The sequence below is a fragment of the Erpetoichthys calabaricus genome, chromosome 16, assembly GCF_900747795.2.
Source record: "Erpetoichthys calabaricus chromosome 16, fErpCal1.3, whole genome shotgun sequence".
Lineage (NCBI taxonomy): Eukaryota > Metazoa > Chordata > Cladistia > Polypteriformes > Polypteridae > Erpetoichthys > Erpetoichthys calabaricus.
Window position 1 is genome coordinate 62,736,946 of NC_041409.2, and position 26,944 is coordinate 62,763,889.

The 26,944-nt window shown below is 36.6% G+C and overlaps 1 protein-coding gene across 2 annotated transcripts; it reads left to right on the plus strand.

Annotated features, from left to right (window-relative positions):
* Positions 1–1,503: 1,503 nt before the first annotated feature.
* cipca (CLOCK-interacting pacemaker a) lies at positions 1,504–26,944 on the plus strand. 2 transcript variants are annotated; one of them, XM_028821680.2, is made up of 5 exons: positions 1,504–1,754; positions 4,176–4,281; positions 6,485–6,681; positions 8,319–8,491; positions 19,888–26,944. In XM_028821680.2, the coding sequence occupies exons 3-5, from the start codon at positions 6,549–6,551 to the stop codon at positions 20,791–20,793; spliced, it is 1,212 nt and encodes a 403-aa protein (XP_028677513.1). In that variant the 5' UTR covers positions 1,504–1,754; positions 4,176–4,281; positions 6,485–6,548; the 3' UTR covers positions 20,794–26,944. The 2 variants fall into 2 exon arrangements, with proteins under 2 accessions (XP_028677513.1, XP_028677515.1); XM_028821682.2 differs by lacking the exons at positions 1,504–1,754; positions 4,176–4,281 and having other exon boundaries at positions 6,479–6,681.

The following is a 26,944-nucleotide window of genomic DNA, read 5'->3' on the forward strand; positions in this document are numbered from 1 at the left end:
TATCTATCTATCTATCTATCTATCTATCTATCAAAGGCCAGGCATTGGAACTTTTTGAGAGTTATAAATGAATGGGGACAATCGTAGACTTAAAGCTTACTTTTAATGAAAACACAGAAACCATCTGCAAAAATGGACAGCAATGCCTCTACTATTTAAGGAAACCGAGTCTTTTTAGTGTGAGTCCTACTATTATTTCACTCTTATATAAATCTTTTATTGAATCTGTCTTTACTTATGTTCTATTGGCCTTGGTTGGGAAATCTTAATGCAAGCAACAACAAAATAAATCTGATTCTACAATAGAGAAAAAAGTAACAAATTTGCAACAGTCCAATCTTATAGACTTTAACAAGAAAGTATTACGTAAAGCAGTGTGTATCCTCTCAGAAAGGACTTGTCCACTTGTGATGCCCCGTGTATCGCCCATGAGTGTTCATTACCTCACCACTATATTGTCGGTTTCAGCAGTTGCTACCATCAGGTCACATGTTCAAGGTTCCAATATTCTTTCATCCCAAAATGCAGTTAATTTTATAAATAAATTAAACTTCTATAAATATCCACAAGCCTACGATATTGGATTAGCATTTGCATCATTCATCAGTCAAGTTTAAATGTTAATTTTATGTTTAATATGTTTGATGTAGTGCTTCGCTAAGTATCATGTTCACTGCTATATTATTGTCATGTGTACTACGTTTATATTTCATGGCTGATTTGTTCTTTTTGGTGTGTTTTTTCATGTTATGTCATGGTCTCTCTGTAAAACCTGCTGACAAACAAAATTTCCTTCTTGGGACAATCAAATTGAACTGAAATGAACAGTAGGTAGTGTGGTTAATCTAGTAATTTTGTGGTTTGCACCTGTTGTATACTTTGTCCTCCTGTAATTTTTTAATGTCCATATTGATTATATGTAAAAATATACAAAACTGTTACTGCAAAATAATATTTCCATAACGGATAACATTATAAGTAATATTCGGTACTTTTGATTGTAATTCTCATAAGGAAAATACAGATTTACAGGTTACGGTAATAGTGGCTTTAATTACAAGTGTATTTTCATCTTTTAAAATTGAAGCTTTAATATGTAGTCTTGTTTTCCATACCTTTTGCAGAACACGGACAACAAATCCATTAAAATAAAACTTAAAATAGATTTATAAGCTGATGCCCGTGTCAACTTAAATATTCAGTGATAAAAGCAACGATTTTCGGAAGACCTCTATAACGACAAAAGCCCGCTGAACTAAACTATGCCAAAAGCATACGCCAGTTATTAATCCGTGAACACCTGAAGTACCAGCCGGTGTCCTATTGGTACCCAAGTCACTAATGCAGGCAATCAGCAAGAAAACGCACAGATTGCCCGCCCGCACGAATTGCACGTGTTACATCACGTGGGTGAAGTGCGCCAGCCAATCGTAGCTTTCATTTCTGACGGCAGCTACGCGGTTTCTCGGGCAACTAGATCTCGCAGTATGCTGCAAAAAAAAAAAAAAAAATCTTAGATATCGCGAGTGTTACGTACTGTCTGGGATTCGTTGGTGTGCGTTTGCTTTTGAGAAGAAACAATTCCTGATGGGTCACGCTTTTGTTTGTTTTTATTTATTATTGTAATATGCTTCATTTCGGTTAATTGTTCTTCAATAACAAGTACTGTGCGTAAGTCAAAGTGGGGTATTGTAGGACTTCGGATCTTACGGGCCAAGGAGGTTAGTCGCCATCTACAAAGGAGCATTGTACAGGTACTGAACTTGCAAATATTTGTACTTAAATTCGGGTACCACGTTGTTTTGTTTGTTAGCACGCTAGGAAGCGACAACATTTAATGGCACATCCTTAGGCTGGTGACGACACTGCTGAGTGATCGGGTGCTTTTCTTTTTTTGGTGTCCAGTCATTACGAACTAATATTCTTAATGTTGCACCCACGGTGGAGTTAGTATAGGTCATTTTCACATTGTATTGTTATTACTGTTGTTATTTCTGTTATAATGATCTATGTAGACTGTCTGATTTTTGGGATCTTTGTGCGCCCTTGTCATGTGACGCAATGACCGTGTAGCCTGTGCCCAAGAGGTCTTGTGCGGATAAGACAGGCGGGGCGGGGTTATCGATTGAACTGCATAACATACTTTGGCCACATGTCTGGGAGAAAAATCAGAAGTGGCAGTCTAACGTTTCAAAATCCGTAATTCAAAGGTACATTTTTAGTGTTCAGAATTTTACAAGTTGGCACTATTCGTAAATTAATAATGAGTCACGTCATATGTAATTAAGATATATCAATAATTGGTCAATACGGTTAAATAACAAATATGTTTATATGACGCAGTTGCGACCTTTATGTAAACCGACATAGCATAGCAGGACATTTTGGCGTTAGCAAGGGACAGCATAATCAATTTCGGTAGCTTTATAAGATATGAGTGTAGGTAGGGTTATTTTAGGAAATATCAAACAGATGATTTTTAAGGTTTGCTTATAAACAGAATCTTACTGTGAATATTTTTTTCTAAGATGTTTTTCATTTCGTAGATATCTGCGGTAATGATTTGCATTTCAAAATTTATTTCCTGCTATATATTTCCTCATGGATCTACTGGAGGCATCACAGCTACTCCGTAATTTATGCACTGTTACTTGGTTCTAATTCACCGCAGGGCCTATTCTGCTGTACTCTTTTCAAGTCCAATTTGCAGTTTCTGTTTAACTTAACATGTCCGTGGAAAGTGGGAGGAAAACTAGAGTACCTTACCCAAGGAAAAAGTATCACACTGATACTGGGGGAATGTACCGCCTGTGAGTCCCCACTTAAAGCAACCGGGTGTGGTGTTTAAACCTAGAATGCTGGATTCTTAAAAAAACTTGAACTTTTATTGCCAGGCAGCAAAGTTTGTAAGACTTTCTCTTGGTGTTTCAACCCTACACATTAACAAGGTAAGTACAACTAAAGAATACATGGCAACTTTACAACATTTATATACATTAGTAGTAAAAAAATACATTGCATAACACATAATATATAAAACAGTATAAGTCAAGTAGAATTGCACCCCTACAGAGTAATACATCAAGTAAGTCCTTATAAACAGAAAATAAAAAAAAATCAATTTTTGATTGGTTGGAGGAGTTTAGAAATCGGGAGAAGACAAAGATGAATCCAAGAATGTGCTTAACCATAGTGGCTGCAGTAGGAAAATATCCATTCATACTGTATGTCTCATAGTTCTTGCCTTCAGTAACTGGATGGTAATAACTTCGAGATGGTTGCCAGGTTGAGTGTAGTCATTGCTTATATTTCCAGCATATTTCCTAACCTATGATGTATACAGGACCTTGTGGAGCCCAGATTCAGGCCTAAAATCTTTTCTGCTATCCAATAATATGCTGCAGTTTATGTTTTGAGTGTGCAGATGCATTTCCATACCAGACTGTTATGGAGAAGAAGTGGGGAATCTTTGAGTAACTGCTCAGTAAAACTGTACCAGCACTGATTGGGACAGATGAAACTTAAGTTGGTGGATAAAAAAACATATACTGCTGAGGTTTTGTGATGAGAGCAGTTCTGTTTTCATTCTAGCTCTGACAATGAGTGACAGCTGTGCCTTGAAATTTAAACAATATCACCTTGTTCACCGTGACATTGTTAATAACTCCTAAAATCCACAGTCCTATCTAGAGTTTTCTGTGAGTTCATGTTAAGATTGTTGAGGGTGCTCTAAATGACCAGTTGATCCACCTTCCTCTGATATGACACCATTTCTCCTTCTGTCATTATGTTAATCCAGGTGGAGTCCTCAGCAAACTTCAGTAGTTTAACAGATGAGTCACTGAAGGTGCAGTTATTGGTATAAAAAGAGAAAAGGAGAGGAAACAGAACACAGACCTGAGGAGGCACTGTGTGCTCTGGGTTGGGAGCCCTGACTGGTGTTTGCCCATCTTCACTGTCTGATGTCTGTTCCTTAGAAAATCTGAGATCAAAAGGAATGTGGCATAGTCCAGATTCAAACTGAGAAATTTTCTGTGAAGAAGCTCTGGTATGATTGTGTTAAATGTAGAAATGATGATGGATGGAATAATGTTGGATGTTGTTGGAATAAATAGCTGGAAACTGTAAATGCTGCAAGATGAGATAGTTGACAGCCATGTTTACTGCATTTTCAGCTGTCCTGGTGGCATGGTAAGAAAGCTGCAGTGGATCAAGGAGAAAATCTGTGCATATTTGAGAAGCTGAAGAATCTGACATTCGGATGACTTCATTTTTACAGAGGTCAGCATCACTGGCTTGTAATCATTTACACTGTAAATATTTTGTTTCTTAGGCACAGCGGTATTATGGATTTATTAAAATGGATAGGAACTTTGCTTTAAGCCAAAGGTTGAGTGAAAATTTCTGTAAATACAGGTTTGCTGTTTTTACAGGTTGACTGTAGTGTGAACTATTGTCACACCTTGCCACTCCATTTTTGAAATGGCTTAATGCATATCTCTCTATTATAATAAAAAAAATCATGGGACAGGACGTTACTTTTTCAGAGTGATACTTTCACGTCCCGCGAGACGAGACCGTATGCCAAGAGATTTAACCATGCCCGGGGCCAGAAATAAAAATCAAAAAGTATATGACAAAGTATAACGTCGTAAAGAATTCAAAAACGTTGGCGCGATACACATGCTGGGAAGGTTAGAGGTAATACACATGCTGGGAAGGTTAGAGGTAACGAAAGTAATAAAATTCAAAAGTCTCAAAAAATGATAGTAAAGATCGCATTAGCGCAAACAAATGGAAATTACTTGGTGAAATAATGGAACAACGAAAAGAAAACAAATATTGTTCATATTTAATCTTTAAGTCGGAGACTTGTAGATCGTCTAATTCATGTTGCCATCAGAGAAAAGTAGTGTTTCTTCCCAATGAAGAGGCGCATCCGCAAGAATTTAAAGATTTGTTGTTTGGAGAAAGTGAAATTCACATACGCGAGCAGCAGAGATGCGAAGTGGCTGGCGCATAGTGCTTGCCAGGGGGGTTGGCGAGCGAAGCCCCCTAGTATTGAATATTAAAATTATCCTTTTATATCTTTAATACTAATTGCATTCAATTGTCAATAAGTAATTGCGTCACAGACTGCACCACTTTCTAGTCGTAATGAGTGAATGGATGTTAACAGAACAACTGTATGCATTATGTATGCATGATTTGCAACCGACAGTTAGCAGTAGATGTTGGGACACCACAAAAGAACACTTTCATGGAAAATTGTTTTTGAAAATACTGCAGAGCACAAGACATTTTACAAACGAGAGAAGCATATGAAGTCTGTCAAGGTTCTTTGGATGGCTAGAAGCTACATTGTCCTCAATACAGTATATTATGCAGACATTTTTAAAAGTCTATACTGTATTAATAATGTATTACTTGTTATTTATCAATATCAAATCACTTTTTGCACATATTTGTTTGGTTTTGATACAACTCATTATTGGCCTCATCTTACCTATAAACAGTTTTGCTTTTTCTTTAGTTTTGATACAATTTATAATCAAAAACTTAACTTCTCTGTGTGAATGTGTGTTCTTCATGTATGTTATGAAGAAGCACAAATATGTCTATGGGACCTCACTGATGACTTATGTGATGCCATGTTCTTTTGTCTACACACTTCATTTTTTGCCTCTTTAGCTTACAGTTCAATTCTCTTTGTTATAGCTGAATGTATTTTTGGTAAATATGATTGATAACTAGACACCCAATGTCAATTCTTGGTCACATTGGCTGAATTATACAATCACCCACCTGCTCAGGGTCATCTTGCCAGCCCTCTCAGAATATAATATGTAAGCCAAAGACCTGGCCAATACAGGTTATGGTTGACCAATACAGAATTTGTGCATGTGATCATTCTACTAATGCAAGTTATCTGTCATCTGTGAGAGTTAGTTTTTTTTTTTTTCATGTGCATTAAACACATTTATTTGTATGGTATGTGCTTAGTATATTTTATATACTTTTACAGGCTCATTGTTTGAGTCATCTTTGCCTTTGGCAACGCTCTCGGTCATTTCAGATCTAAACACAGCACAACCACTGCAGATATCCTTGAACACAGATTTTTTTCCCCGTTTTTCTAAATATTTGTTGAAAGATTTAATTTCATGGCCTATCATTTTAACATACTTTTTCAGCTATATTGTCCGTTTTTTAAGTTTTAATTAGATTTGTGAAAATGGTCAGTAATTTTTTATTCAGCTACAAGTATGTATGTTCCAAAAATTTGTGATACTGTATGGCTTCAGATAAAGTATGTATCGTAGTCAAAATTAAATTTTACTTCTACCCCTTCCTTGCCAAAACAGGAAATAGTTTATCTGATTAGATGTTAAAAGTATAAGATCTTGGTTTCAACATTTGCATTTTTACTTTCAATGTAATGAATGTAAACTATATATTTTTTCCTTATTTTAATATATTCAAGCTATATAAAGATGAGAGTTGCAAGATTTCTCTGAACAAACAAACCCCTAGAAGTGAGAAAAGCAATGAATAATAAATCTAGATGTGAAAGCTACAAGAGAGCTAATGAAAGACAGCACCCGGAGATGACTGAAAAGAAGAGACATCTACATGCACACTGTAGTAAGAGGGACTTGGACAGAGATTCTGGATTTTCAGGTAAAAATAGTCTGGAACTGTTTTTGTTTTAAATCTGTTTGACTTTGTATCATGATACTTCCTTTGATTTATAAAAAATATGTTGCATTACTCTTGGTAAAACGTATCTTTTGGAAAATATACGGTGTTCTTTTATCTATCTGCATGGAAGATATGTTTTTATATATGTTGATGACAGTTTGTCACAATATTTGTTCTGTGGCTTTTGTGCTGTAGTAAAGATGTTACTAATCAAATATTATTGACACAAAATTATGAACGGTGGTCATTTATAGTTTAAAGTAGAATAAAACATTTTTAATTACCAGTACATACAGATGAATTTGTTGAACCCCAAACAATTGTTACACTTTTTCAGAAATAAAAATTATTATTTGTGGATTTTGCAATAACACCTATTCTGAAATACTCTTTAAAATAGGCCTGTAGTTCAGAGAATTTCCATTATTATTGTATTTCAAGCATACCATACTGATTTGCTAATGTGTAAAAAGCTGGAATATAGGGCTTTTCTTAAGTAGCTCAATTATATCATTTGTTCAGGTAGTGTTGTTAATATCCACTGGGAATATCTGTTAAGTAGAGAGCAACAACAAAGTAGCAAGCAGGCAGAACAAACGAGATGCCCCACATATTAGAGCAGTGGTTTCCAAACTGAGTTTTGGAGTACCCCTGTGGCTGCAGGTTTATTTCCAACCAGTTTCATAATCAGTGAGTACAGTTCTAAGTGATTAATTTTAATTGTCTTTTCCTGTATATACTGTATGAAAGATAAGTAGTGCAAGATTTGCATACATAAGAAATTAAATAATCATATTTCTGACATAATTTTAAGTTCTTGCTGGTGTTTTGTAATTTCCTATTAATTCATCTTTTATTGCTACATTACTTTTACTTTGTATCCTAATACTGATAATTAGTAACAGATGAAGCAGAAATGGGTACAGATAACTCTGAATGATGAAGAGCTGCAGCTACTTCAGTAACATACCCTCAAGCTTGGTTACTAGGACATAATAGCTTAAATAACCAGAAAACCTGGAGAGGTGGAATGAAAATCATAATGACAATGATGAAAATTTTAAAACTTGTATAATTTTTAGTGATTTTTTTTTCCCTCCACAAAGATTCTGGATACATTCCAATAAGATTTAGAAAACTTAATTTTTGAAAGTGTCAAGCTACACAGAAAGTAAATATTTATTTTATTTTTAATTATTTGCATTTTGCTGATGAATGTAAATCACATACTGCTGCTGTTTTCTAAATGCAGTTGGAAGAAATGACAAGCTAATTAAACAATGGGTTGATTGAGAGTTGTAAATCTGGTTAAAACAAAATCATGCAATCACAAGCCCCTCAGGGCTGGAATGGAAACTACTATATTAGGCCCTTGAAATTGAAACTTGACATGTTTATATTTAGTTCTATTAAGGATTGTTTTTGGACAAATCCTGCATAATTCCTTGAGACCTTTTGATAGAATACTAATTAAATATTTTAAGTCTATACATCACCTTTAAACATTGCCACCGTGCTTTGTTTTTTTGTGATGATTGTGACATATTTGAATATATGGAATTTGTGAGTAAAGCAAAAAAAAAAAAAAAAAATTTATTTATTTTTGTTAACTCCAGATGCAAGTTCAGAATATCTCAGTACAGTGGAACATACAGACTCTGAAGATGTACAGAAGCACCTGCCTCAGAATGTAGGATCTTGGTCACAGCAAGCCAATGTTTCTGTTTTTGGTGGCACATTCCCAGGACTGTCGCCAGTGATTGTTATGAACAATGTTCTTCTGAAAAATGTAAGTAAATATTTTAAAAAGAAATTATCTTTCTTCTCTATGCTGTTATATGAAATGTACTGTATACCACTTCAACTATATGATAAAATAAATAAGAATAATAGTTACTTATTAAGTAAAACTGTTAATTTAGTTGGTGGATACACCATCTGAATAGTTACTCCAACTTTTGGTCTGATCATGGAGATCTTATTTTGTTAGTAAAGTCTACAAATACTAAATTTTACACTGTGCACATAAAGATATATTGGGGATGAGTAAGTCCTGATATGCATGTTATGGATAACAGGACTACTGTACTCATGGATCTTTTAACTGTGATGCTTTTTGACTTTTTATCCTAATATATTTATGCATGGTTGGTAACTTGGATACAGTGTCATCATGGCAATGTGATGTTCCTAAAAATTCTTTTTTGTTTCAAGTCAGAACAGCAGTACTATTCTTGATTTATTGGAATATAAGAATGAAGCAAACCTCTGAACAGGCAATGATTGACTATATGTTAAATCAGATTCACACCAGAAATAATTGAAATAATGCTGTAAAATGGTATACTGGTTCTGCTCAGTAAACGCACATTCAACTACCGATTTTTACAGTTTTTAGAGTATTCATTTAAGCATTCAATTGATAGAAAAAATGGCTACAGTTAACATCATATAGATAATCTGTGGAAGTGAGCTAGTCCACTAAAAAAAATAAACGTTGTTCATAAGAAAAATTTGCTCTAATTTACAAATGCTGGTGGCAACTGTGCAGTGAGGTCTAAATTGCAAAGTGTAACGCAAAGGTGACCAACTCCTTAAATTGCCAGCCTTCGTATTTAATTAATATGTCTTGAAATTGATCAAAGATCTGAGTAGAAGTGTGAGTAAAGACTAACATAAAAGTTTGTTTACAATACATTTATCACAGTAATCTAAAATTCTAAAGAGGAACATCAGCAAAGAGATGAGTGACACAACAAGTTATTTAGCTGTTACCTATACATCTGTCTTCTCTTCACACAAGGAGAAAACTCTGAGTATGTGTTGTGTGAATGTTCATGAAAAGCTAAATTTTAATCCTATAGGGATTTTGTGCTTGTAGTAAATAAACTCACGTCAGCAGTGCTGCTGTATATTAGTGATGGGAATTCTGGGTCTTATGGCTCGGCTCACTTAAAAGAGCCGGCTCTTTCGTCTCCCAAGTGGCTTTTAAGATTTTTTTGGTGCTTAAATTAATTTATTACCAAAAATAATGTAAAATTTATAAGTGAAATGAATTACTAACGTACAAAACATACATTATATCAAATGTTTATTATTTATATGGCTTATAACATGGTACAGAATAATAAATTTTAAGGTAAAAAACAAACCATCTCAATTTGAGAAAGATCCAGTATTTTTAATTATTTGCAGTGAAACAACATAAGCTTAGAGAATCACAGAACAAAATATAATGTGTAAAACAAAAAAAGTAGCATCCAGGAAACAGTTTTAGCTAGTCTTTAAAGAAGGTTGGCATTAAGAAAAACCAAGTGCCTCAGCTTTGTTGGGTTGATCCTGTTTCTTCTCTCTGTTATTATCTGCCCTGTTTTGGAGAAGATTCTCTCTGAGGGGACTGATGTTGCTACAATGCACAGTCTCCGTGCCATTACATGCGTAAGACGTGGGTAAAATGAAGCCTTGGTCTCCTACCAGCTCAGCGGGTCTGCACTTCTTTGGAAAAGAGGCTCCTCAAGATACGATCTCGCTTCCAGTATTGCATCTGCTGAGGGATTCCTTCTTTTCTGAGTGTCTCCAGGACCAGTTGCTCGTTCTTCAAAGAACCTCCAAACAGCAGATGCTTGTGGCTCCTCTTGTTCATCCTCTGTTCCCTTTTCTCCCTCTTGGCCCCCTGGTATTGGAGCTGGTTGGCCGTATCTTGCTGCTGCACTTATTCTCTAAAGAGCTTCATCAGCTGCTCTGTTTTCATTAAAGGCCAACCTTTTGAATCTTGGGTCAAGCATGGTGGTTTCTGAAAGAATACTGTTGTATTCTATTCTGTGAAACTTTCTGTCCATGGATGCACAGAGAGCAGCCACTAACTCTGCCACTTTTCCTGTGGTTACTCTGGTCTGGTGCTCAGCTGTCACTCTCTGCAGACCCTTGCACAGGATCAGCATTCTGGAAGCTGTAACATAGCTGAAAATGAGTAAAGAATAACTGTTAAAATTATGCTTTGTTTTATTTAGCAGTATATATTATTTCCATTCATGTCTAACCTACTTTTCATACCAATAATGCAACAACAACTGAGAAAAGCGCTATATAAATGTAATGAATTATTATTATTATTATTAAGAATGATAATAATTGAATAATAATATTAATAATAATAATGTAATAGCATTTGTACACTGTACCTGTCTGCACTGATCTCCACAGTGACCTGCTCAAATGGCTCCAGAACCATGCATGCCTCCTGCAGCACCTCCCATTCCTCTTGGCTCAGAGGATCAACTGGTGCACTGATAACAGCCAGGGTAGAGATGACTGCATCCTTGGACTTCAGAATCTGTTTTATCATATGAAAGGTTGAGTTCCACCTTGTAATGCACTCCTGTTTGAGGTTGAGCTCAGGCATGCCCATCTGTCGTTGGGTAGATTTGAGCTTCTCTGTGGCTGTTGTGTTCCTGTGGAAGAATTCCACTATTGCCTTCACTTTGTCCACAATGGGTTTCATCACCTTCAGAGCATCTCTCACAAACAGGTTGTGTGTGCAAGACATGGGTGGTGGGTCCATTTCAGGATTTTTATTGCTTTAATTATGTTAGCTGCATTGTCACTGACACAGCAAACCACTTTGTTTTCCACATCCCACTCTTTTGCCACTTTGAGCAGCTCCTCTGCTAAGTTCTCAGAAGTGTGTCTGTCACTGAACTCAAAACAATCCAGAAGACAGGACACCATTTTGTAATTTTCAATAAAGTGGCAAGTAACTGACATGTAGGATGTGGTGGTGCGGGATGTCCAACAGTCAGTTATCAGGCAAACTCCTGGGGCTTTTTTAACTCTCTCTTGCAGTGAAGCACGTTTTCTGTCCTATAGGTTTGGGATAAGAGTTTTTTGGGAGAGAGTTTTCCTGCTTGGAATTACATAAAATGGATTGAGAGCATGAGTAAAGGTTCTGAATCCTTTGTCTTCCACGATTGAAAATGATTGGAAATCACATGCAATCATTTTAGCCAATTCCTCATCAATTGTGTTCTGTTTAACTGGAGTCATAGCTTTTTGCACAAACTGTCTCATAGAGCTCTGGGTTGTAGGTCTAGGTGGTTGTGGTGCTATATTGGATGACGGTGTAGACATTGACAAACTGGCACTTTCAATAGTTGCAGTAGACAAACTGTCACTTTCATTAGTAGCAGGTTCACTTGCTTGTCTTTTTTTCTTCCCACTGCACTGATGGATGTACAGTTCTCATGTGCCGGTGTAGTTTATTTGTAGAAGCCTGTTCGATATGAGATTTTAACCTTGCACGCTCTACACTATGCCCTTGTTATTATCAATGTAATTCCTACGGTGACTCATTTTGACGCGCATGTCTCCTTTCCTCCTGTTTCTCTCTCTCTCTCTCTGAACGTGTGTGTGCTGTGTTTGTCTGTAGCACCGCCCCGCCCCCTCCTGCTCAGTGCAGACACGCATTGTGTAGTTGACCAATCCCATGCAGTTTGAAAGAAAAAAAACGGCTCCGATCGTTCACTTCAAAGAGCCAGCTCCAAGAGCTGTTTTGTTCGCGACCGACACATCACTACTGTACAGTGGAACCTCGGTTCACGAACGTCTCGGTACACGTACAAATCGGTTTACGACCAAAAAATTCGCCAAACTTTTGCCTCGGTTCACGACCACACACTCAGTAAACGAACAAGCCAGTTTCCCTTTCAGTTTGTACATGTTCAGTCTCTCCCTGTGCATTTCCTGTGCAGTGAGCAAGAGAGAGAGAGCGCGACACACACACACGAGAGAGAGAGAGAGACACACACACACAGGCAGCACGAGAGAGAGAGCTGGACGCATAAGGTAGGAAGGCGGTTAAAGAATGCACTGGGCTTGATTTTGTTTTCACTTCTGTTTACAGCGATCGGTTCACAGCGTGCATTGTTGCAATGTTACTTTTTCTTGTTGGTTTATTAAATTACGGATTTTTTCAAATGCTCATTTTTTTCCCTGTGCTTAAAACTCATTAAAAAGTGTTTTTTAGCCAGCGGTTGGTAGCGCTATAGCGCGAACTATTGCAGTGTTAGTTTTCTCTGTTGTTCAGGTTTTCTCAGTGTTATTCAGTATTTTTACATTTAGTTTACTATTACACTGTGCATTCTATGGTTTAATTAACTATTTTTGCTTAAAAACTTTAAAAAAAAATAGAGTTTGTATGGTCTGGAACGGATTAATTATATTTACATTCAATCCTATGGGGGAAATTGCTTCGGTTCACGACCAAATCGGTTTACGACCAGAGTTTTGGAACGAATTATGGTCGTGAACCGAGGTTCCACTGTATATCCAAAAATAGATGTTACTGGCAGCCAGTGGAATAGATGAGTACAGTTCACCAATTCACTCAGCAAACCATTGGATTACCAGGCAAAGTGAGCCATTAATCTTAATAAGTAACAGAAAAATGTGCTGCAGGCACACTGCTGATCTTTTTAGTCAGTTAATTATGTGTATTATTTCAACTTGATTTTGAAAATAAAGTATTTGATATTTTTGTTTTAACTTGTTTTACTTCATAGTATTGTCTTAATTTACTCATAGAGAAAAAACATGGTAATACTTATTTATAATTGTCATGCTCATGCCTTTTTTTCTTTTTTACTCCCAAGTTTTAAAAGTACCCCGCAAGGTTGTAGATCATTAGCAATACTTGGCAAGAGGTGTGATGGTTAAAGCTTGAGTTGCTCAGACCAGACCACCTTCACTTCAGAATCCCAGACACTCCCAGGTCACCTGAGAAAAATAATCTCATCAGGAGGTCGCTGTTCTGCTCCAGGTGTTTCTCATATGAGAGACATTACAGTATGAATATCCCTAATCCAAAATTCCAAAATCTGAAATGCTGCAAATTCTGAAACTTTTTGATTTCCAACATGACACCACTTATGTTCTCTTTATAAAGTATTTTTTAATAGCCGAATAGATACGAACAACATATGTGCATATTTCAAACAGATGTATTCATTGTGATCCAGTAGGGGTGCCACAAAGCTATAGGACACAAGATTGTTTACTGGGGTTGTTGCTCTCCATGAATCTGTGAATGCCACAAAGCACTATCACTCATTCGAATATCTAGGAGTTGGGGTCCCCAGTGAAGTGCCACAATGCTGGATAGATGCTGCACAGGGTTTTGGGAGTGAAAAGGCAACAATATGTCTGTTTGTGGTTAACAAAAACAGCCTCATTCACTCTAGGTGACTTTGTTATAAAATGAATGCAGTAACTGCAATGAGTAAGTTAGGAAATATGGACACTACTGCAAGTTGCTTTTTTATGTTGGAAAAACATGTTTTATGAATGTACACCCACCCACACCATACAAAATCTGAATGTAGCATCGTGTCAGTCAGTTAATAACTTCCAGTACAGCAAGCATGATGGAGTGAAGGTTGAGTGAGATATTATTAACCTGTCAGCCAGTTCCCTGCGAAGCAATAACACCCAGACAATATTCTTCGTCTTCTTTTTTCGGCTGCTCCCGTTAGGGGTTGCTGCAATGGATCATCTTGTTCCATATCTTCCTGTTCTATACTTTACATCTTGCTCTGTCACACCCATCACATGTCCTCTCTCACCACATCCATAAACCTTCTCTTAGGCCTTCATTTTTTTTCCTCTTGCCTGGCAACTCTATCTTTAACATCCCAATATACCCAGCATATCTTCTCTGCACATATCCAAACCAATGCAATCTCGCTTCTCTTAACTTCGTCTCCCAACTGTCCAGTCTGAGCCAACCCTCTAATGTACTCATTTCTAATCCTGTCCATCCTTATCACACCCAATGCAAATCTTAGCATCTTTAACTCTGCCACCTCCAACTCGTACCTCCTGCTTTCTGGTCAGTGCCACTGTTTCCAACCCATATAACAAGGCTGGTCTCACTACCGTCCTGTAGATCTTCCCTTTCACTCTTGCTAATAACCGTCTGTCACAAATTACTCCTGACACTCTTCTCCCCCCATTCCACCCTGCCTGCACTCTCTCTTTTTCACCTCTCTTCCACAATCCCTGTTACTCTGTATTATTGAGCCTAAATATTTAAACTCATCCACCTTCACCAACTGTACTCGCTGCATCCTCACCATTCCACTGACCTCCCTCTTAGTTACACACATGTATTCTGTCTTATTCCTACTGACCTTCTTTTCTCTCCTCTTTTGAGCATATCTCCACCTCAGCATGGTCTCATCAACCTGCTCCCTATTCTCGCTACAGATCACAATTTCATCAGCAAGCATCATAGTTCACGGGGACTCCTGTCTAATCTCATCTGTCAACCTGTCCATTACCATTGCAAATAAGAAAGGGTTCCGAGCTGATCCCTGATGTAATCCGACCTCCACGTTGAATGCATTCTTCACTCCTACCGCAGACCTCACCACAGTCACACTTCCCTCATACATTTCCTGTACAACTCTTACATACTGCTCTGCCACTCCCGACTTCCTCATACAATACCACAACTCCTCTCAAGGCACCCTGTCATATGCTTTCTCCAGGTCCACAAAGATGCAATGCAACTCCTTCTGGCCTTCTCTATACTTCATCAACACCCTCAGAGCAAACATTGCATCTGTTGTGCTCTTTCTTTGCATTAAACCATACTGCTGCTCAGTAATCATCACCTCCCTTCTTAACCTAGCTTCCACTATTCTTTCCCATAACTTCATGCTGTAAGATAATGAATATGGGTGTAGGTTTTGATGCAGACTACTGCTGTCAAATTAATCAAAAAATAAGCTTTGTATATTCAAATTAGAAAGAAAGTTAGGTTAACAATACAGTACTGGATGTTAGATGTATATTTCTATGTTCTTTTTTTTTTTTTTTTAAATCTTTATTTTTATGGTAAAAGCCATAGCAGCAGCCACAGTAAGAAGCAATAAATAAATCCTAGTGGTATTAAGGCACTGTTACTTAAGTATAAGAGACAGCAAAATTCTGAGCCTCCTGGACACAAGAGCACAACCCTGTCACTCGGCTTTTCTGAAACCTCACAAAATGTGCACTCCCGTAAGCGCCATCCTAGCGCTGCTTCTCATTCCTCACAGCTGTCGTTGCAGCAGCAAGATAAATTACAATACATTTATTACGATGGTCACTGGCAGAATGCTGCAAAACAGGACCCACGTAACATTGTCATAAGCACTTTGTCATAAGCTTTGCAAAGCCAATGAGAGTAAAAAAAGTAAAACATATTAATAACAATGCAGTGAAATGTGGTGCCAGCATGTGTGGCTTGTATGGATTTAAGCTCTTTTTCAGTAGGTACGACCATGACAGGATGAAAATATCAAGCAAAGTAAAAGAGCATACAAGAGGTAGGCAGGTCAAAGACAAACTTGTTTTATTGTTTTTGGAAGTGTCCAATGGGCAGTGGCAGGGTACAGCTATATTGCAACATTCAGAATAAAAAGCCAGTCTGCACTAGTGGACTCCCCTTGAAAAGCTAGATCACTACATTATCAGATCTGGGTGCACTGAATCTGTTTGTTTTTCTGCTTTACAGTTGCTGCAATACTTTAATAAAGGTGGCCTGAATATTTTAATGGCACCTCATTGTTTTTGGCATCATGTGTTAAACCAGAAGCCATATAAGACAGAGACTAATTGTGGGACAATGGCCTTTAGTAATATACCGTAATACAGCTGTGATTTGTGCTGGTGTATGTTGTATGCTCAAACTTACAGTGGTTCAGTTTAGAGTTGTCAGTCAAGCTAAACATACCTTGAGACCTTTTAGGAATTAAATAGGTGACCAATAATGGGAAATATATGCATACATTACATGGAGAACACCTTACTGGCAAGCTAGTATCCAAGTATACTATGTTGCACATTTCGTTGCCTTATCTGCTATATTCCTCTCCAACTGTCTTTTAGCCTCCCTAATTAATATCCTTCTTAATGGTTTCCCTCATGTTCTCATACGCTCTCTGATTCACTTTGCAGTCATTAGTCTTATATGCCTTTATAATGCAGTTTTTTCCTTTGCAACTTCTTTTTTAAATCTTTATTAATCCACCGTGGAGTTTTTTTTAGTTTCCTATTAATTCCAAATTTAGGTATGTATTTGTCCTGCATTACATGTAAAACATGTAAACCTGTTCCACTGCTCCTCAACTGTCTCCACACTTAAAAGCTTATCCCAGTGTATCCTACTTAGACATTGTCGCATCTGCTCAAAATTAGCCCTACCAAAGTTAAACTTAACAATTTTAGTCTTTGCATCTGTACTCTTACAAAATACTGAGAATTGTATTACATTATGGTCACTTGACCCTAGTGGTTCAATCACCTCTACAGCCTCAATTCTATCCTGATTATTACAAAATCTTTAACATGAGACCCTGGGTGCATATACATTGTTCTTTTGTAAATAAATAGGACATGTATTAAAATTCTGTATTGTTTTTTCACTCAGGGTTTCTTTTATTTTAATACTTATGTTTACGTTGGCAGTGGGATAACACATTGACTGTGGTAAATATTCATTAATACAGAATAGCTGAGGCTAAATTCTTTTTCACTGTACTGTATACTCGGTTAAGCTAACAGATCAGAGTAAGCATATATAATTATATTCCGTTGGCTAATAAAAATATAATGCAAGCTTTTGAAAATAAAATAGAAGAGGCATATCATCTTTTGAGATCTGAATGCTTTATTCAAGAACACTTTGTAAGCCAAGAGATGCAGAATTATAAAAAAGTGGATTCCAGAAATCTTTATATTTTTACCCTTCAACATTTTAAATTTTATTATGTCTGTTATTGGCATTGTGTGTTCCTTAAACATTCCTATAATCTCTTATACAACAGTTAAAATATAAGAAGACATTCCCAGAGATTGCATTGTTGTTTTTCCAAGGCATTAAACACTCTGGCCTGATACGTTTCACTGTGTGGTCAGATCCGACTTTGAAACAGCAACATGAATCTACCCCTCAATTTGGGATCTTGCACTGGCCTCTGTCAGCAAGAAAGAACTCTGCCCTTGTTCCAACATTCTGTGTCCTCACCCTCTCTCTTAACTGTGAAGAGGGTTAGACACCTGCTTGTTTGTTTGCTGTTGAGTCCCTTATGCAAATGTTGCTTGTTTCTCAACATACACTTCAGTCTCTCCTTCCCCATTGCTTTTACTTATAGTCCTTCAAGGGTACCAGTAAATTCACATCATTTAAAGCCATATTTATTTTGCATTGGATTGACATGTTACCACTATCAGTATCTTTTATTTCTTTCCTTTTCACCTTATTTCTCTTGAGGTCTTGTTTTGGATGTTATGGAAATGTTATTGGCGTGGGTAGTGAAGTGCTCAAAGTGGAGTGTAATAAAGCAAGAGAGCCTCCAGTACTGTATGGTTATTACGACTGGTGCTTTTCAGACCAGGCTTAAGTGTGACTTGGATGCCGGTGATGGGGTTATTCCAGCTGGATATCGTGAATCAGAAAAAAATAGAATCCGTTTATGGACAAAGTCAGTGCTTTTTTGCTTTCTGGATATTAAATTTAAGCTATACAGTATATGAGATACAATTTGTTAGATTAGTTCACATTGAATAAGAACCACAACTACCAATCTATCAAATTGTATCTCATATACTGTATAGCTTAAATATATCTATCTGTCTGGGCTAACAATTCAAGCATCTACCAGGACACTTTAGTTCACATTGAATAAGAACCACAACTACCAAAGTGTCCTGGTAGATGCTTGAATTGTTAGCCCAGATAGATATGCCAGTTAGAGTGTAGCAGAAACAGGAGGAAAGAAGTTATTGGAAAAGAAACTTGGAGCAGCAGAGGGCATTTACTTTGAAAACCTAAGCCATTAGTTTTCAGGGCTGAATTGAGCTGAAGATGAAATAGCAAAGGAAGAAGGGAGTTTAAGCTCGGAAATTACTCCTTTATTGGGCATGCATCAACTTATGGTTCCGTTTTGATCCGGTTATTTGGCCGTATCAGAAAATGTATAGGTTGTTACGCCTGAGGCTCTGTGGGTCGCAGCAGGTCGCCTAAGTGATTGGAAGCTCTGCCTTATATGTTTCCCTGTTTCTAACTGAGCTTGTTTCACCAAGGAGGACCCCTGATTGCACTTGTTTCACCAAGGTTGCAGTTCGCAATTGCTGCTATGAGGTCAGCAATGAATGTAAAAAGGCAACCATAACGGTTCAGAAACACTGGTGTAAGGAAGGCGGTTCAGGCTGAATACATAAGAATTAGCTACAGGGAGCAGCATCGATCAAAACAAACATTAAAAGGGTCTCCAAAAGGTCAGAAAACATGCAGGACCCTGTGAAGAAAAAATAATAATAATAAAGAAGAATTATTACTGCGACTATTTTTGGCAATTTCTAAAACATTATTAACCTGTTGTTTTCCTTTGGCCCACAACCATAAGTATGAATTGCCACAACTCAGTTGGCCATATATCAGCACATGAATCTATTTGCTAATCCGTTGTCCCAGATAATATGGGGTAAGAGTAAAGGTCATCTCCAAGCAAAGCATAGACATAACAATTTCAGACATGTTCAATCCAGGCCATGGCTTTTGCATATTAGAAATCTCTTCCAGCAAAGTTGGGTGCAAGGCAGGAACCATCCCCAGAATGACCCCACTCCTTCACAGAGCCTAGTAAAACACACACGTACATATATGCACACTGATGGTCAATTTAGAATCGTCAATTGATATAACATAGAAAGAGCATCCAAAAACGCTAAATATACAGTGACTTGTCAAGTGATTTAAACCCTGAATCCTGCTATTTTGCTGCCTGCAAATAAAGTATTGAAAGTTAATGTACTGTACTTACACCGTTTAAGTAAAACTAAGTTATTTTTCCAGAAAATGGAAGGTCCACATAGCATAATTTTTGTAAAATTATATATTTTGTTGTACAAATAATGAATATATATAAAGTTTTAAGGCCTCTTAATCTTATTTTTTGTTTGTTTTTAGTGTACTTTGCTATGGTGATCACTGGGAAAATTGTGTTGGGAAAATATAATGGAAAAAAAGGTTGATTGCATAATTAAAATGTAAATACTGTTTTTGTTTAGAATAACTGTTACATTTTTGATGCATCTCTAACTGTGAAAAGTTAACAATGTTTTTTTGTTTTTTTTATTATTCAGCCAGATAATGCTATCCCACAGATTAAACCCTGGGCTTTCCATCCCTCACTCGAAATGATCCCACAACCTCAGGTGGTCTTTTTGCAACCTGTTGTTTCCAATCCTGGCAACCAGCAAAAGATACTGAAGCAGAGAAAGCAGAGATTGGGAAACTATCGTCCATTGTTAAAATCCTATCCAAAAATAGCTCCACATCCAGGAGATAAAACATCGAAAAAGGCCACTTCCTTCTCTTCTTCACAGGAGTTGCCAGCTAAAAGCAAAACAGCAGCATATAATTGGGAAAAGGAAGATAATGCAATAACCATAGAAAGTAGTGCTTCTGTTGACAAGTGTTCTGTTGTCAACATGCATGACGTAGGCATCGAGCAGCCTTCACATGACTGGCACCAGGCAAAGGATGATGTTTTAACTACTGATGAATCTAATGATGTAATAGATAAACCTTCTGAAACCAGTTACTTTCATGAAAAAATGTCACCGCAGTCTTCCAGTCTACCAGAATTCATATCCAACTGCCCCTCAATTAATCCATTACCCGTCCGTGATCCTAAAAACATTAGGAATGAAGAAGACAGTACTGACAGTTTATCACGTATTAAAGAAAATAAACGAAAACGTTTCTGCAATACTTATAACATTCTCAGCAAGTCGGGTTTGCTAGGCATCACTTTACGAACTAAAGAGTTAATACGACAGAGCCGAAAAACCCAGAACGAGTTGGAGCTTCTGAAAGAGCACACCAGCCTCTTTTTAGAAGTTGTTAAAAGTGGTGACCCAGAAGTACTGACCAAGCTGCAGACAGCCATGCTCAAGACAACCCACCTTGTAAGTGCATCTCCAAATGGATGTAATGAACAAAGAGAGGAAGCTCCATCTTCACAATATTTTGCTATGAACACGTGATCATTTTCAATCACGTCTGTCTAATAAAAACTTACGTATTCTATTAGACCTTATTAAAGTGGTGCATTGTTCTGCAAAGCAATTGCTACATAATGCAAAATGCATTTTCAGTCCTATTTATTGTTGCCAAATCTCAGTGTTACTAGGTTTCAGATATGGTAATGATAATAATAAATAGATTATCCTGCAGATGATTGTAAAGCAGCAGATGACTTGGATGCACCTTGTATGTTGACAACTTTGAAACAATTCCCAATGTCCAATTTTGCTTTCCACATTTTTTTTAATGAATTGAAATGCACTGTTTCTGACAGCTGTGCCTAATAACGTATATACCCTATTGAAGTGTGTAACCACTGGGAACCGTTTTGTAATTGCCTTTCATCATTTGACAGTAAAGGACAAAGTTGGAGTCCATGTGCACATTCTCATTTAAATATTAGGGTTTTTTCATGTTTTTTGTTTTTTTGTTTTTTTTTTTTTTTGAGTACATTGTCAGAATTCTTTTTTTTTTTTTTATTCTAAGGAAATAATGTATTTTGTGGAAATGTATTTTTAAAATTGTCTTATTGGTTGTAATGTACAGCTGAGAAAAAAAGATTATGGTAATTTAATTTTGACATGATGACAAACATTTTGAAGAATGCTAGTAGTAGTCGCTTTTGTATGAGAGTGAAATTTTTATTTTTTTATTTTTGTGAATTTATATGGTGTACTTTCAATCACAAAATGTCCTTAATGATTGTTAGTTGTCTGCCCTTGGGTAATACTTAAGTGCACCTTCAGAATGATAGATTTTTACTAGGAAATGTGTACAATTTTCACCTAAGAATCTGAGGATAATTTACTAGCGAAACAGGAGAGTCTCTTGCTTACATAATTCAAAGTCACAAGGGGCTATTGCCTATCTTGGCAGGAGCAGATGCAAGAACACCACAGTTGCATTCACTCTTCTGGGCCGTTTAGCATTGTCCGTCAGCCTAACACTTACGTCTTTAAGATGTGGAAGGAAACCCAATGCAGATAGTTTGAAAAAGTGCACATTCCACACAGTCGGTGCCCAGGCTAGAATTCTAACGAGTCAGCAGTGCTATCCGGTGTGTCAAAAGGAATAGGGTGGGTGTTTTTTTTTTAGTTTGAAATTTGGGGCAAAAATTATAAGAACAGTTGTCACCTTGGTGGATTATTTAGCAAGGGGCAGTGACACTTTAATGGCTTGAACTGGGTGGTACAGTGTTCATGATGGAGAAAGGGTATAAAGTACATAGATATGAGATGGAAAAGAAAATGATGTTTACTGCATTAATGGGATTACTAAAAGCAAAGTGGTTTTGTTGTTGTTTTGTTTGTTTATTTTTTGGTTTGTTTTTTTGCAGTTGTCAGTGACTTACCAAGCCTTGTGGCTACCCTTTATGAAGCTGTTTGTATCTGTCTGTTTCTTCATTGCCCATACAATCTGAAAGAATGAGATCATAAATGAAGGAATGGGTGCTGCTGGTGCTTTAACTCCAGTCTTATTTGTTATCAGTGGCTGTAACCTACTGTATGTTTCTAATTTTAAAATGTTTTGTAAGCTCTGTAAACAGATCATGGAATGGATACAAGGACTGCAGACTCTCTGATATTCTTTGGGAAGGCCTCATCAGTGGAACCTGTTCAAGCTGTTCCATTTGTTTGTTGTTTTTTTTTTTTTGTATTTAAAGTTGCAGATTAAGATGTAAAAAGCAGTGGTAGCATAATATAAAAGATGAGGAATTCTTTTGCATGGTATCTTAATGTTAACAGCATATGGATAAATGAAACAGAAAACTTAAGTTGTGCACAGTGTGTATTTTTCTTAGGAAATGAACCACCTGCAAACTGCATTGATAAAGAACATTGGGCAAAGAAATGTACGGTTTGTGTTATTTAATGCAACTTTTTAGTACGTTGACACTTTTTAACACAAAAGTACTTGATAAATACTTTGTCCCTTTATGTTCACACACAAATTCTTAAGCTTTGGTTACTTAGAACTTAAGAGCTGCTGTGTCTCAGCATTCTTTTTAATAACAACTACCTTACATAACTTCACTCATGTTGGTCAAAAGGATAAGCGAACATGCATGGGAAAACATTCAATTAAAATATCTGGCAATATGGATTATTGACTATATTTTGGGTTGATATTGATTATTCATATGTATCCCCTCAGAGAGTGCCAGATTGCTGAGCACATGCCCCATGTTTAACATCGGGGGAAATGTCCTTTTTGTCGTAATATTTATTGGTAATCCTTTAACTTCTCATCATGTTGGCTGCATAAAGGTATTCAATTTAGCCTCTTCAAGTGTAAGGTCACTTTACAGGTACGAAAAAATGTATGGTCTTAATGTTCAAAATGGGACACCTGCAGAAATGCATATACATATTATGTCTGGCATTATTCTGACTTGAAGTTAAAATTTTGAAGTGTTTCATGCATGTTTAAAGAATTTCATTGTTTGAAATTGTTTCATGCAAAAGATAATAGGGAACAAGAATTTCAATACTGTATTTTATTCTTTCATAAGCCTTACATTGATTTTGTTGTTTATTTTGGAGGATTATGTATTGCTGGTTGTATATTCTGAAAACTGACTCACTGAAATATTGCCTTGCAGAAGAAAAATCAAAACCACGTTCGTTTTTGTATTGTGTTATGTGTTGTCTAATTAAGCAAGAACATTGCACATAGTCTACTCCTATCATTTAAGCTAATATCATGTGCGTATATGCTAAATTGTATCCGCCTTTGTTGCACCTTCTGCTACCTCATTAGCTATACAATTCTGAGATTATAGTGTTGAAGCTAGGAAGACCAGCAAATTTCTCAAAATCATGTTTCTGAAAATTAAATTCTAATGTCATATGATCCATTGTTCTAATGGCCGTAAAGGAGTACGACATCACTTTTCCTCATTAAATAACTTGAGGAATAACCCGTTTTCTTAAGTAGATGTTTGATAGTTGTATGATCTAAATACAGAATAGAATAGAATGCCTTTTATTGTCACTATACACATGTACAATGGGATTAAAAGCAGCTCCTCCAGTGCAGACATATATGTAGAACACAACAAACAAATAAACAAATGGTGCAAAAAGTTGCAAAAAAAAGTTACGCGATGCTAAATACATATGGAAAGAATAAATAACTATTGCACTATTGGGTTATTGCACATTATTTAAATAATATAAAAAATATTGCACAATAATGATGATCATGTTCAGTGAGTAGTGGATGTTGGATCCTGAGAGTAATGATATTGTACAGTATACAGATATTGCACAGTTATTATCAATACCATTTAGATATTGCACAGTTGATGGATAGAAGGAAGTCCAGGGGTTGGGGGGTTAGACTGTGTAGTCAGTGCATGTGTGAGTTTAGAATGGTTATGGCTTTTGGGGAAAAAACTGTTCTTGAATCTGTTTGTCCTTGTTGTGATGCACCTGTAGAGCCTCCCTGAAGGCAACAGGTCGAAGAGATCAGAGCCAGGGTGGGAGCCGTCCTTGATGAGGTTTTTTGCTCTGCTAAGGCAGCGGGAGGGGAGAGGGCAGCCGATGATCTTCTGTGATCCAGATGGTAGGGTTATCATGGATGGCCCTTTAAAACTGAAATGTCTGACCCCCTCCAGTAAACCGGTATACACTTTTTTAGTTTCACTTCCGTTTGTAATGTATTCAAACCAGAGATTGTTATATGTGGTTTATGGTTCATATCAATATTGTAGAGATGAGAAAGCAGCGATATTCATTGTGATTTTATTAGCTGGGAAAAATGTATTTTGCTCCCTATCCTCCTTTTTCATAAATACAAAACTGAGAAGCTTTCTTTTTAAATAAGGATATTCTTGATTATCTATCCCATATTGTTTTAACAGTCATGCTTTTGAAAATGCATCATCAGTTTGACATTTTGCAGTTTTCCTTTAAAATAATAAATGCAACACTATTATTGTGACTGAATACTCGCATGACCACCTTTGTATATACGAAGTGTTAAATGCAGCCAGTCTGCAGTACGTAATGAGCCATTTAAACGTGACTGGCCACCTACATAACTGTCCAGATTGTTAATGTATTTTGGATGGAAAAACCAAAGAACTTGTAAGGGACGTTTTTTTCTTTTTTTTTTTTTTTAATATGTCCACTTAATTAAATTCACAGTTGTTGGAAATATTTTGGATGGAGGCTGGAGCTCACTGTAATTGGAACTCCAGGCCAGTTACATCCACACGAGTTTAGAAAGGTTAATCAGCTTCAGTAACAGTGTTTGGGGAAAAGTGCTGAGGAACCCACACACCCAAAAAATATATTAATTAAACATCTCAAAGTACTTCAGCTTTATTAAATTAAATGGGTGCTATTTGTTGGGTTGTATTGTTTAACTGCACATCTTGAAATTCATGCACACTCTGTTGTATCGCCTATCACGGTGGCACAGGATGATGATGATCTTCATATTGTAGTGTTGTGCCTCCTGCTGTATTTTATCTGGTAAATGCTGGTCTGATAGGCAGATTATAGAAGCAGAACATTATAAAGAATTTTGCAATTTGTTTTTTTAACAAGCCATTCTAAGCAGTTTCCAGTTGCCCCAAGAAAATTGTGTAAAGTAATTTAGAAAAGATTTCCTTTTTGGGAATTCTAATTGTTACAGAGGAAAATGTGAAGTATTTAACTTACATTGAACATCACTGTATAGTACAACTGTAGCATCTTCACCTCATTTGTCTACACCAAGCCACTGGCTGTTGGGTTGTGATGTCAGCGTAAAAGAACAGAATTGCAGCCTTGAAAGAGTTTTTTAGAAATTGTATTTCTTTTGATTTACTAATGAATACGTAAATCATATTTTTATATCTACCTTTGTCGTTGTGTAGCAATCAATGTCTGTGTCTCAGTGAGGTAACTGGGATTTTTATTATTATTATTAATGCTATTTTTATTTTGTTTTTTTAAGCTTCTACAGCACGGTGGCACAGTGTGGGTGTCATTGCCTCATTGTAAGGAGACCAGGGTTTGTGTCCCATGTCCTCCTTGCGTGGAGTTTGCGTGTTGTGCTCCAGTTTCCTCCCACTGCTCAAAGACATGCAGGTTAGGTGAAATGGTGACGTGAGTGTCCGCCTTGCTATGGGCTGGTGTCCTGCCCAGGGTATGTTCCTGCCTTGTGGCCTGGGCTAGCTGGGATAGGCACCAACACTTCCCTGTACCCTAGTCTGGTTTAAGTGGCTTAGCAAATGACATGACATTCTACTCATCGCTTTTCATTTTGCCCTAAATTAGCAATAAGGGTTTAAGTGGTCTTCCATAAACGGCCTCTTTTCAGATGTCAGTAAGAGCTAGCAGTCCATTTTGTGAATGTGTTTTAAATTACCGAGTGATACTGCTTGGTGTGATTAAAGAAGCACTTCTTTGTACGGGATATTCAGTATGTGTAAAATTTAAAGTGAATGTTATGCACTTTCATTTGAGTTTGGTACTGGTGTTGTAGAATAGATCAACAGCTGGATGTGTCCCTAAAGCAATAGGTGTTAAAGATTTGGGCCTATTCTGGATCTGTGCTTTCGATGGGCTGATCCTCAATGTCCGTTGTGGTTCTGTATATTTTCTTTGTTGTTTCAAGTTTGTGAAAACTAAAGTAGAACTTGTTACTGAATGTTATGATGTTCATATTTCAAAGGATTATATTATCCCAAATGCATTTTACAGTAAATAACATTTTTCTCTCTAAAAGCTCATACTGTTATTATTTCATGGAATTTTAAAAACATCAGAAAAGCTAATAAAACAAAATGTTATAAATATACCTTAATTTTAAGTTGTTTTAAAAATGGTTGTACACAAGATTTTTTTTTTTTTTTTTTTAAACAGAGTTGGAGACCAAGGACAGAAATGAGTATTGTTTGTGTATTTTTTTTTTTTTAACTTTATGAAACCATTTTGAAGTTATTTCTTCTGGATTTTAAATCTATGCAACTGTTACAGGATTGGTTTATGCTAAAAGTTTTCCATTACTGCATTTTCTAAATCTCCTTTAAGATCTTGTATTTATTTGTCAAGTGCCCTCTTTTTATTAGTTGTGTTTTCACAGACATTTTAACTTAATAAAGCTGTTGCTTTCTTA

Bases quoted from the DNA above. Each gene is read 5' to 3' on its own strand.
- cipca (XM_028821680.2), top strand. From the start codon at position 6,549: ATGAATAATAAATCTAGATGTGAAAGCTACAAGAGAGCTAATGAAAGA. The intron at 6,682-8,318 runs GTAAAAATAGTC...TGTTAACTCCAG, and splicing joins CAGAGATTCTGGATTTTCAG to ATGCAAGTTCAGAATATCTC. The intron at 8,492-19,887 runs GTAAGTAAATAT...TTTATTATTCAG, and splicing joins ACAATGTTCTTCTGAAAAAT to CCAGATAATGCTATCCCACA.